Source organism: Triticum urartu, chromosome 2, assembly GCF_003073215.2.
Source record: "Triticum urartu cultivar G1812 chromosome 2, Tu2.1, whole genome shotgun sequence".
Lineage (NCBI taxonomy): Eukaryota > Viridiplantae > Streptophyta > Magnoliopsida > Poales > Poaceae > Triticum > Triticum urartu.
This window is the reverse complement of record NC_053023.1, coordinates 10,994,420-11,005,513: the sequence shown is the minus strand read 5'-3', so window position 1 is coordinate 11,005,513 and position 11,094 is coordinate 10,994,420. Positions and strand designations below refer to the sequence as shown.

Here is an 11,094-nt window from a genome sequence, read left to right as displayed (position 1 = left end):
TCATTCAAAGATTTAGTGCCAAACATTTTGTAGATTTCTTCTTCTAGCACTTGAGCACAATTATCCTTTCCATCATACTCACGAAAGATATTAAAAAGGTGAAGCGTATGAGACAAACTCAATTCCATTTTTTTGTAATTTTCTTTTATAAACTAAACTAGTGATAAAACAAGAAACTAAAAGACTCGATTGAAAGATCTAAAGATATACCTTCAAGCACTCACCTCCCCGGCAACGGCGCCAGAAAAGACCTCTCAATTGTACTACCTCTCCTCCCGCCTGGCAGTGCTCACTTCGTCGGAGTAGTAGCCCCGGTAGCAGGCTAGCATCGCCCATTTGCCGGAGTGTTGATCCTCGGTCACAACAACCCATCCGGAGCCGCCAGCGACCACTGCTCGCAGCACCGGGAGCCATCTAACTACTGCTCATAAAAATGGCAACGATGACCGCGCCAAAAAAGCTCCAACACAGCAGCTTCCATGGCAGCACAACGCGGCGTGAAGCATCGACGACGCTCCATTGCAGCTCCGGGTGGCGCTCCATTGCAATCCCCGACGGCGCTCCATTGCAACCCCTGACGAGCTTCAACGACCCCATGCGTGCTTCAATGCATCTCTGGCGTGCTTCATTGCAGCCCTGTCGGAGCTCAGCGACACCCGCGCGGCGCCCCATTGCAGCCTCCCGCAGTGCTCCATTGCAACCCCGTGCACTTTACTGCAGCACCGCGAGCGGAGTACGCCGCGTCGGGACGCCGGTGAAGCCCCATGAGCACGTCGCACCACGAGCGTCGACGCCCCCGGCGAGATCCACGGCCAACCGGTGCTGCAAGGCCAGCTGCGACCTGCCTGCTACAAGGGGTCAGCTCACTGGTGCATCGGGGCCGCCGCCGCCACCGCTCCAGCGGGAAGAAGATAGAGAGAGGGGACTCTTTGAAGGTAGGGGGTGAGAGTAAGGTGCGAGAAGCAGAGGCGATTTAGCAGAGAAGAGAAGGGGATGGGGATCAGCTGATTTGGTGGAGGAGAGAAGAAGACACCCCGAGAAGAAAGGATAAGGTGTGGGCGGTGGGTGGTCCCGTTAAAGACGCGTGGCGCGCGACGGGCACGGCTTAAATCGCGAGAAAATCAGTCAGTAGATTTTAATTGTTTTCCTTTTTTTTCTATTTCTAGTGGCCTCTTTTACGAACGCATCAGTGGATGATTAGGACTGCGGTTTGACAAACAAACACGTTGGTCAGCACCACCGCTGCTGTGCCCACGTTGTGCCAGTCGGTGGATCCAGCTACGAGATGCGGCATTGGCGGGCGAGAGGCATATGCAATCCTCATAGTTTAACTCCAAACTCAGGTAGAGATAAGCAGAGTAGCTGTTTGTTTACTTGTAATAAGCCAACTTGAACATCGTCTTAATTACGTCTGTCTTCTTCTGCCCATGTTTCAACGTTGTTCACCCTTAAACGGTCAGGATGCACAAGCTAGTATGCGCCGGTTGGCTCCTGCTCCTGTCCCTCTCGTGGTCCAAGCCGGTGGTCTCTTCCCGCTCCGGTGGCCCTCGCTACCAGACCATCTTCAGCTTCGGCGACTCCTTCGCCGACACGGGCAACAACCCCGTCGTCTTCGGATGGTACTCCGTCTTCGACCCCGTCACGCGGCCTCCCTACGGCACCACCTTCTTCGGCCGCCACACTGGCCGCAACGGGGACGGCCGGCTCATCATCGACTTCATCGGTATGTTCGTGCACCTCCGTTGATTTCCGGCCGGCCGGTCACCAGAATATGTACCAGTCGATGACTGTAGGCTCTTTGTGGGACCGATTAGCTGAAAACCTGGGCCTGCCGTATGTGCCGCCCACCCTAGCGCACAACGGCAGCTTCCGCCGAGGTGCCAATTTCGCCATTGGAGCCGCCACCACCCTCGACGCCGGTTTCTTCCACGAGAGGGACATTCCCGGTGGCTCCAGCAAGTTCCCCCTCAACACCAGCCTTGGCGTGCAGCTGGAGTGGTTCGAGTCCATGAAGCCTACATTGTGCCGCACAGCTCGAGGTTACAATTATACACATTAATAATTTCATATGCATCGTTGTTTCATATACATTCGTAACTATCATTCTAGCCAAGTCAACGCTTGATGGGAACTCAAATGATATGCATCTTGCATCCAGAGTGCAAGAAATTCTTGGGCAGATCCCTCTTCTTGGTGGGCGAGTTCGGAGTCAACGACTATCACTTCTCTTTCCAACGGAAAACGGTGCAGGAAGTCAGATCCTTCGTGCCAGATGTTGTCGCCAACATCTCCATCGCCGTTGAGGTACTCTCTCTCTCTACTCTAGCTCCTACAACTACGAGCACCATGCTAAACCATTGTTGGTGTCAACAGAGGCTGATCAAGCATGGGGCGAGGAGCCTGGTGGTTCCCGGCGTGATCCCGTCCGGATGCTCGCCGCCGATACTGACCAAGTTCGCCAATGCCCCACCGGCAGCATACGACTCCAAAACCGGCTGTCTGACAGCGCACAACGAGCTGGGGCTGTACCACAACGCGCTGCTGCAGGCGGCTCTCGGGAAGCTCCGGGCCAAGCACCGCAACGTCAAGATCATCTACGCTGATTTCTTCGGCCCAATCATGGAGATGGTGGAGTCGCCGCACAAGTTCGGTTAGCACCGCCAACTCAACTGAAAGAATCTTCGTTAGTTGCTTAGCACATAGCGTTGATGGATGATTGCAGGTTTTGAAGAGGACGTACTCATGGTGTGCTGTGGAGGGCCTGGAAGGTACGGAATGAACGCGACGGTTCTATGCGGCGATGCAGCCGCGACGACGTGCCGGGATCCCTCTGCTCGGCTGTACTGGGACGGCGTCCACCTGACAGAGGCGGCTAACCGGCACGTCGCCGATGTCTGGCTGGGCGAGATCAACTCGTCCAGTCAGCCGCAAGCAGGGCCCAAAGGGGCCATGTCGACTGGGCCGTCACAAAATATAGGGGCGGGAACAGTGATGAACTAAGTGAGCTGAAAGATAATTTGTCCAGTTCATTGTTTGATACACGGCATCGCCATGTAATTTGTTATCCGAAGGGATGAAGCTGCAGGGTCAATCAGCCTCCTGTTACGTTTCTTTTACGGTATTTTTTTATGCGAAATCTATGTTCAGCTTCATGTTTGTGTTCAGGTCAAAATCTTATTCTCGGTACATGGTGAGATTTCTTTCGAGCTCTGTTCGTGAGTCTCTGGGGCCACCTGGGAAGCCTTGACAGGGTTTCTTCAAACCCGTGCTAACTAGATGGGGGAGACGTCTCTTCTGACTTGTGTTCGCAGCGCTTGCTTGCACCCTGTGAACCATGCGTAGGATGGTTATTGAGCATGTCTTTCTTACGCAGGCCTTTGACTCTATCTTCAAATTTCTTACATTTTTGTAGCACTGACACCCGCTCTATAGACAAGGGGGTCGCGGCGTGATGACTGCTAACGCATGTCGTCACACTTCGCAGCAGATTTTCTGTTCTACCGGCGACTTGGACACTTAGTGGTCTTTTTTTCACTTTCTTTTATAGTTGTTTTATGGACATGTTTATGTTGATGCCCAGTAGAATATTTATGTTTTCGCTGCGTCATGTGAACTTGTTATATGGAGGTGGCGATTGCTTTACTTACAAAAAAAGTAGGTGGAAAGCCTGTTTCAGGGAGTATTCTGTTTTCATGTGTGTCTTTCTTAGGCGGATAATCTTAGAACACTAACTTATCATACAATTTTATTCCCGAGAAAAAGTATAGCCCATTTTTAAGATGTTAATGTATTTAACCGACCGCATTGCAGTTGAGTGATCTGTCAAGCACAATTCTTAATGCTTCTCTATTGCACAATGCTGATCTAATTGTTAATATGTTTTCTTCTTCCACATGTAACCAAAGGAATAGTAGGTGTCTTCGCAGATTACCAAAAGCAAGCCATTTATTGCTTTGTCTGAATAGAATGAGAGAGGAAGCTCTCAGCAATTTGTAAGATATGTTGGTACATGTTGAAACATAATTTACTTTTTTGTGAAATGTATAAGAAATCATGAAATTAGAATAAAATAATACAAAGTTGTGGTAATATTGAATGTTTCTAAAATGAATCATTATATGACTGAATGTTTCTGAAATTGATTTGAACAACGACTGAAGCACAACTGAAAAGGTGAAATATTTGTGAATGATTCATGGACCATGATTGAAATAGGGGTAAACATGTTTGAAATCCATTGGTATTAACGTACATTCACCGAAATATTTCAAAAAAAGTGGGATTTACCAAAACATTTGAAATATTTATGAATGGTGTCTGGAACTTGACTGAAATAGGTGCAACTATTTTTTGAATCCATTGATTTTAAGAATGTCCACTCAAACATGGTTGAAAAAAACAAAATCTTAACTGCAACATGTTGAAAAGACTTGTTGTCCATTTTCATCATATTAGAAATCAATGTAGTTCTTAACAGGTGACATGGGAATTTTCATCATATTTGAAGTTGACATACATGGGAATTTGAGAGTGATGTTAGGTTTCTCGTGTTAGAAGTATAATTATGTTTAAGTTACAGATTAGGAGTTGGAGATAGAATAGGATTAAATCGTGTATGACTTGCCCTCTACTCCAAGTCTCTCTCCCTCATGTTGTACTCTATATATACCCCTACGAGGGCCAGATCAATGACACAACACAATATCCGTCCAGCCTACAATTTCCACATGATATTAGAGAGGTTTGTCCAACGACATCGATCCTCGGGCCTTCCACAACTTTCGCAGCGCGCCGCCCCCGGGAAGGCGCGGCACCCGATTTAATCAATGATTAGATCGATTCTTTAGATTAGTATAGGCCAAAATTTCCTTTAGCCACGAAATAAATTTGATCAGACCCCATCCGGTGAAAAAAATATCCAGGAAAATCGATGAGCGGCTGCCGACCTCCACCTACAACTCTGATGAGCGGCGCGCCATCTACTTCAACGTGCAGGCTCCGATGTGGACAAACAGGTGCTTGCAATGTCGTAGAGATCGGCAGCCCGGGGATACATGACTCCGCGGCTCCGGCTATATGTACGGCACGCATGACGCATCTGCCTTATCCAGCCGGACTGCAGGCCCAACGCGAACTTCATCGACTCCATCTGATCAGCGCGTACATGAACAGCGAGCACGGCGGCTTGCGTCTACACCAGCACACGCCATCTTCATCGATGCATCATGCACGTAATCTGTGGGGTTCCATCTGATCCATGCACCACGCTCCACGCACACGCACTACGTGCATCCACGCACATCCTGATTTGCATCGCCAGCCGATCACGGGAGGGCGAAGTTCCGCGCACACGGCATCGACCTCACAGCGCAGCACTGCGCATCGACGGGTCTTCTGCATCGAAGCTTCTTCAGCATCTCCATCGTGCCATCAGCCCTAAAATCCCCGGCTCGCCCCGAGCATGCCTGACGAACAGATCGATAGATCCATCTATCTCGCCACCAGAGCGTATCTCCCCTCTCGTTAGGGTTTCGTGTTTCTCTCGGGGCGATCTGGTCGCGGCCGTTGAGTCTTGTCCCTTCCCTGCCGCTGGTTCCCGTCCCGTCTCCCTGCTAGGAGTGACCAAGGGGCGCCCTGGGGTCGCCGCTCGCTCTTGGCCTGGTTCGGGACGCAGCGAGGTTTTAGGGTTCCACCTCAGAAACCCGATCTGTACGTCATCGGGTCAGTGATCTAGATGGCTGCTGAGGGAGCTTCGAGCTCCTCGGGGCTCAGCGATGTTGAGAAGATGATGCAGGAGCTAGGCCTCTGGGAGGAGGATCTGGACGACGTCGTCTTCGACGAGAAGGATGCTCCGTCGGAATTGCCAAGGTGGGTAGCGTTGATAAAGGTCAATACAAGCAAAACCTACAGCCAGACCTGGTTCTACAGGAATATGCGGGCGGCCTGGGACGTGGCCCAAGAAGCGAAGTTCAAATCATTGGAGGACAATCTGTACACTGTCCAGTTCACATGTTTGGGGGATTGGGAACGCGTTATGCATGAAGGCCCGTGGAATTTTAGGGGAGATGCGGTGCTGCTAGCTCCCTATGATGGTATTACAAAACCCTCGACGATCAAACTCGAGAGTATTGATATTTGGATCCAAATCCATGATGTGCCGGATCTTTATGCTCATCTAATCCAGCCCCTGGCTTCTAAGGTTGGTGAGGTTCTCTTTGCTGAAACCCAGTCCCATGACTTCACCGGGAATTTTTATCGTGTCTGGGTACGAATCAATGTGCACAAACCTCTCAAGAATGCGGTATCCATGGTTAGAGAGGGGAAAAGGCAGATTTACAAAGTAAAGTACGAGCGGCTCCTTGACTGGTGCGCCGTCTGTGGGATGCTTGGTCACTTATACAAAGAACATGGTAACGGGATCCACCCACCATCTGCATTAGTGTTCAAGGAACTCAGGGCTGATTGGTTTATGAGATCGGGTAGAGGCCCTGGAGAGGGCCGCGGTCGTCGTGGCGGTCGCCGGTGGCCGATCCGGAGGCAGATCAAACGGAGGCCGATCACAAGATCGGGAGGATTTTGTCAGCGTGTATGGTTCTGGAGCAGGGCGTGGGTATCAATCATACGAACCAGCAGAAGTGGCTAGTGAGATGGACACTGATGACTTAACCAGGAAGAGACAAGACAGACAGGAGAAACACAAGAGTGGCTTAGCTTCTGTTGGTATGCCACCTGACACCGCTAGTGGCATGCATCTAGCGATTGTTCCTATTGGAAGCAATCTGTCGAGTCCTCCTCCCCAGAGAGACCCGAAGAGGTCTCAGGTAGATGATGATGGTTCAGATGGATCGATTTCGGCCGTGAAGAATTTGGCGGGCTCCTTCGAGGAGCGCCGCCGAGCCCAATGAGTGCCCTATGTTGGAACTGCCGTGGCGCTGGCAAACCGGCGGCAGTTCGAGAACTTCGCGAGTTCGCGAGGAAGTTTGCCCCTGATGTGTTATGCATTGTTGAAACACAGATAAGTGGTGTGCGGGTTGAAGCTTTTGCAAACACGTTGGGATATGATCATGCATATGCTATTGATAGCCAAGGGAGAAGTGGAGGTATGGGTATTTTCTGGAATAACACTATAGATGTTCAGATTTTAGGTGACTCCGTCTATCACATTGATGCTAGAATTCAGGAGGCTGGCCAAGATCCTTGGAGGTTGACCTTTGTATATGGTGAGGCTCAAAATCATTTGAGGAGCCAAACTTGGGATCTGATGAAAGGTTTATCATTTTTGAATGACCTTCCATGGCTCTGCATGGGGGATTTCAACGAAGTTCTACGTCCGGAAGAACATCAAGGTGCTGCTAATCGTAGTAATGCACAAATTCAAGCCTTCCGAGATACTGTTGATATTTGCATGTTGATGGATCTGGGCTATCAGGGCTGCTTTTGGACGTTTGAGAAGAAGGTGAGGGGTGGCTCATACACGCGCGTTCGCCTTGATCGCGCACTAGCAACGCCGAGTTGGATGGCAAGGTTCTCGCTAGCACACGTTAGCCATATCACGTCCGCGTCTTCAGATCATGGGCCTATCTTGCTGGAGACGGACTCGCAACAACAACGATCAAACCAACAGTTCCGGTACGAAGTGATGTGGGAATCACATGAGGAGTGGCGAGACACGATCATCTCAAGATGGAATGCGGTGACGCCGGGGTATGGAGTTGGAGATTTTTGGGACAAGCTTCTCTCAATCTCGAAGGATCTCGCTGTTTGGGGTAAGGATACTTTTGGGAGCGTGCGAAAGCAAATTAAAGAAGCTAAATGCCAGTTAGAGCAGCTCCGGAGTGACCCGGCACGGACAGGGCCGACTCACATTGAGTTGAAGATTAATGAGAAGCTGGTGGAGCTTTATCATCGAGAGGAATTAATGTGGCGTCAGAGGTCGCGGTTGCAGTGGTTGTCATCGGGAGATAGAAATACAAAATTCTTCCATATGAGATCCAGCATGAGGCGGAAACGAAATATGATCAAGGCCTTGCAAAACTCCCTAGGAGTGCTCACAGATGATCCGGCTGAACTGAGAATTATGGTGACAGATTTCTACAAGTCCCTATACACCACAGAGGGTGTGGCCGGGATGGAGGAGGTTCTTATGCATGTCCCTGCGAGGGTAACGCCGGCTATGAATGAGGAGTTGTGTGCTCCGTATACCAGTAATGAGGTCAAGGCAGCGCTCTTCCAAATGTTCCCAACGAAGGCACCCGGTCCGGATGGTTTCCCCGCACATTTTTACCAGCGCCATTGGGAGATCTGTGGGGACGAGGTGACAAAATTGGTTCTCAGGATTATAAAGGGAGAGGAGAGTGCAGAGGCAATTAATGACACTGTCTTAGTTCTGATCCCAAAGGTAACAAGTCCGACCCACCTCTCTCAATTCAGACATTTTAGCCTTTGTAACGTGCTCTATAAAATTGCCTCAAAAGTCATAGCTAATAGGCTGAAGCTCATACTACCTGACATTATTTCTGAAGAACAGTCAACATTCGTTCCCGACAGATTGATATCCGATAACATTATATGTGCGTACGAGTGCTTGCATTTCATGAAGAGGAACCGATCAAAAACCAATAGCAGTTGTGCACTGAAACTTGATATGATGAAAGCATATGATCGCTTGGAGTGGGATTATCTTCAGGCCATAATGCTCAAGCTAGGTTTCTCGTCTGCTTGGGTGGACATTATCATGGGGATGGTGAAATCAGTATCATTTTCTGTGTTGTTGAATGGGGAAAAGCTAGAGCAGTTTAAACCCCTCAAGGGGTATTTGACAGGGAGATCCGATCTCCCCCTGCCTTTTCTTACTTGCAGCAGAGGGCCTGTCGTGCCTTTTAAAGTCCAGTTCTCAGTCGTCTGCGTTTGGTGGCATCAAGGTGGCCCCTACAGCCCCAACTGTTAGCCATCTATTGTTCGCAGACGATAGCTTGTTGCTTTTTAAGTCAAGTGTGGAGGGAGCAGAGTTGGTATCAAACCTACTGGGTACTTATTGTGGAGCCTCGGGACAGAGAATAAATCATGAAAAATCTTCTGTTTTCTTTAGCAGAGGTTGTCCAGATTCTCTTAAGCAAGGTGTCATGCAAAGACTAAATGTCCATAATGAATCTTTGAGTGACAGATATTTAGGTCTGCCAACGGAGGTCGGTCACTCAAAAAATGGCACGTTCAAGTACCTTCGAGACAGAGTGTGGGAGAAAGTAAGAGGATGGATGCAGAAAATGCTTTCGGTTGGTGGAAAGCAAGTCCTCATCAAGTCGGTCGCACAAGCGATCCCAGTGTTTTCAATGTCTTGCTTTAGACATCCTAGAGGAGTTTGCGAGAGTGTAACATCCATCATACGGCAGTTTTGGTGGGGCAGCAAACAAGGAAGAAGGAAGCCATGTTGGGTCTCGTGGGATGTCATGACAAGGCCAAAGGACTAAGGGGGGCTGGGTTTTAGGGATCTTGAGATCTTCAACGTTGCCCTACTGTCAAGACAGGCTTGGCGTCTTTTACAAGAACCGGACTCCCTAAGTGCTCGCATTCTCAAGGCAGTCTACTACCCATTGACGACCTTATTGGAGGCGGAGTTAGGCCCCCATCCATCGCAAGTCTGGCGAGCTATTATTGATGGAAGAAATGTATTGAACCATGGGATCATCAGGCGTATTGGCGATGGAGCAACGACCAGAATTTGGCATCATAACTGGCTTCCGAGAAGTGGCCTAATGAAACCTTTTCCGCCTCGGGTAGCTGATCCACCGCAAATGGTAAGCGATCTGATCGAACCAACCATGGCATGCTGGAGAGAGGAGGTAGTACGCCAAGTCTTTGTTCCCGTTGATGCGGAGGCAATCACTATTGGAATCTGGCACTTTGCCATCTGCCATGGCAGATGGCAAAGGCATGGTCGGCGGATGGCAAAGGCTTTGCCATCACCCAGCAGATGGCAAACAGTTTGTCTGAAACCCTACCGACAAAGGCTTCTTTGCCATCTGCTGGCTAATGGCAAAGAGCCTGTGGCTTTGCCATCAGCTGGCAGATGGCAAAGCCTCTTAACGGGGTTAGCCCCGTTAGAAGGCTAACGGCATACTTTGCCGTCAGCCAGCAGATGGCAAAGGCTGCAGGCTCTCTGCCGTCTGCCAGCAGATGGCAAAGTATGCAGGCTCTTTGCCATGCGCCAGCAGATGGCAAAGGCTACATGCTTTGCCGTCCGCCAGCAGATGGCAAAGTATGCAGGCTCTTTGCCGTGAGCCAGCAGATGACAAAGGCTGCATGCTTTGCCGTCTGCCAGCACATGGCAAAGAGCTTTGCCATCTGCTGGCAGATGGCAAAGAGCCCAAATAGGCCAGACCAAATTTTACGTGTAGATGACACGTGGCCTCTTTGCCATCTGCCATCTGTCAGCAGATGGCAAAGTGATTATATTGCCCCATTTAATTTTGTTTTTTCTTATATCAATTCATTTTCACAGAATATCAAACACAAATATATTTATATGACCAATATAGCATATTCAACACATATTACCAATAGTCATGAACACATATATCCAATACATGTTACCAATAGTAGCAAGTTTCATCCATACATATACATATTTTCATCAATATTACACAGTTTCATCCATAGGTAACAAGTTTCGCAAGGTCAAAACAAAAACTAAATACAAGCACTCCATCAACCCAAGCTTCCGTGATCTTAAGCAAATCTGTAAAATGGGAAAGAAGAAAGTTAGAAGAAGAAGACTAGAAGAAGAAGATTATTATGAGACGCTTGTAAGCTTCTAACGTCTCTACGTCTCATCCATAAGCTAAGCATATGAAGTCATTTAGGACCTAAAATATGTCATTTCTTAAGCATATTATATCATTTTAGAGCTAGCTAAGCATATTAAGTCATTTTGGAGGAAAAGATGCTAAGTATAGGTCATTTTAGAGCTATCCTAGGTTAAATATGTCATTTTTAAGCTAGCTAAGCATATTAAGTCATTTTGGACGAAAAATGCTAAGTATAGGTCATTTTAGAGCTATCCTGGGTTAAATATGTCATTTTGGAGCTAATTAAGCT

The 11,094-nt window shown here is 48.7% G+C and overlaps 1 protein-coding gene across 1 annotated transcript; it reads left to right on the top strand.

The window, feature by feature from the left end:
- Nucleotides 1-1,391: 1,391 nt before the first annotated feature.
- On the top strand, nucleotides 1,392-3,152 carry LOC125540655 (GDSL esterase/lipase At5g45910-like). The gene is made up of 5 exons (XM_048704249.1): nucleotides 1,392-1,723; nucleotides 1,815-2,039; nucleotides 2,159-2,304; nucleotides 2,374-2,650; nucleotides 2,723-3,152. The coding sequence occupies exons 1-5, from the start codon at nucleotides 1,462-1,464 to the stop codon at nucleotides 2,998-3,000; spliced, it is 1,188 nt and encodes a 395-aa protein (XP_048560206.1). The 5' UTR covers nucleotides 1,392-1,461; the 3' UTR covers nucleotides 3,001-3,152.
- Nucleotides 3,153-11,094: the final 7,942 nt, after the last annotated feature.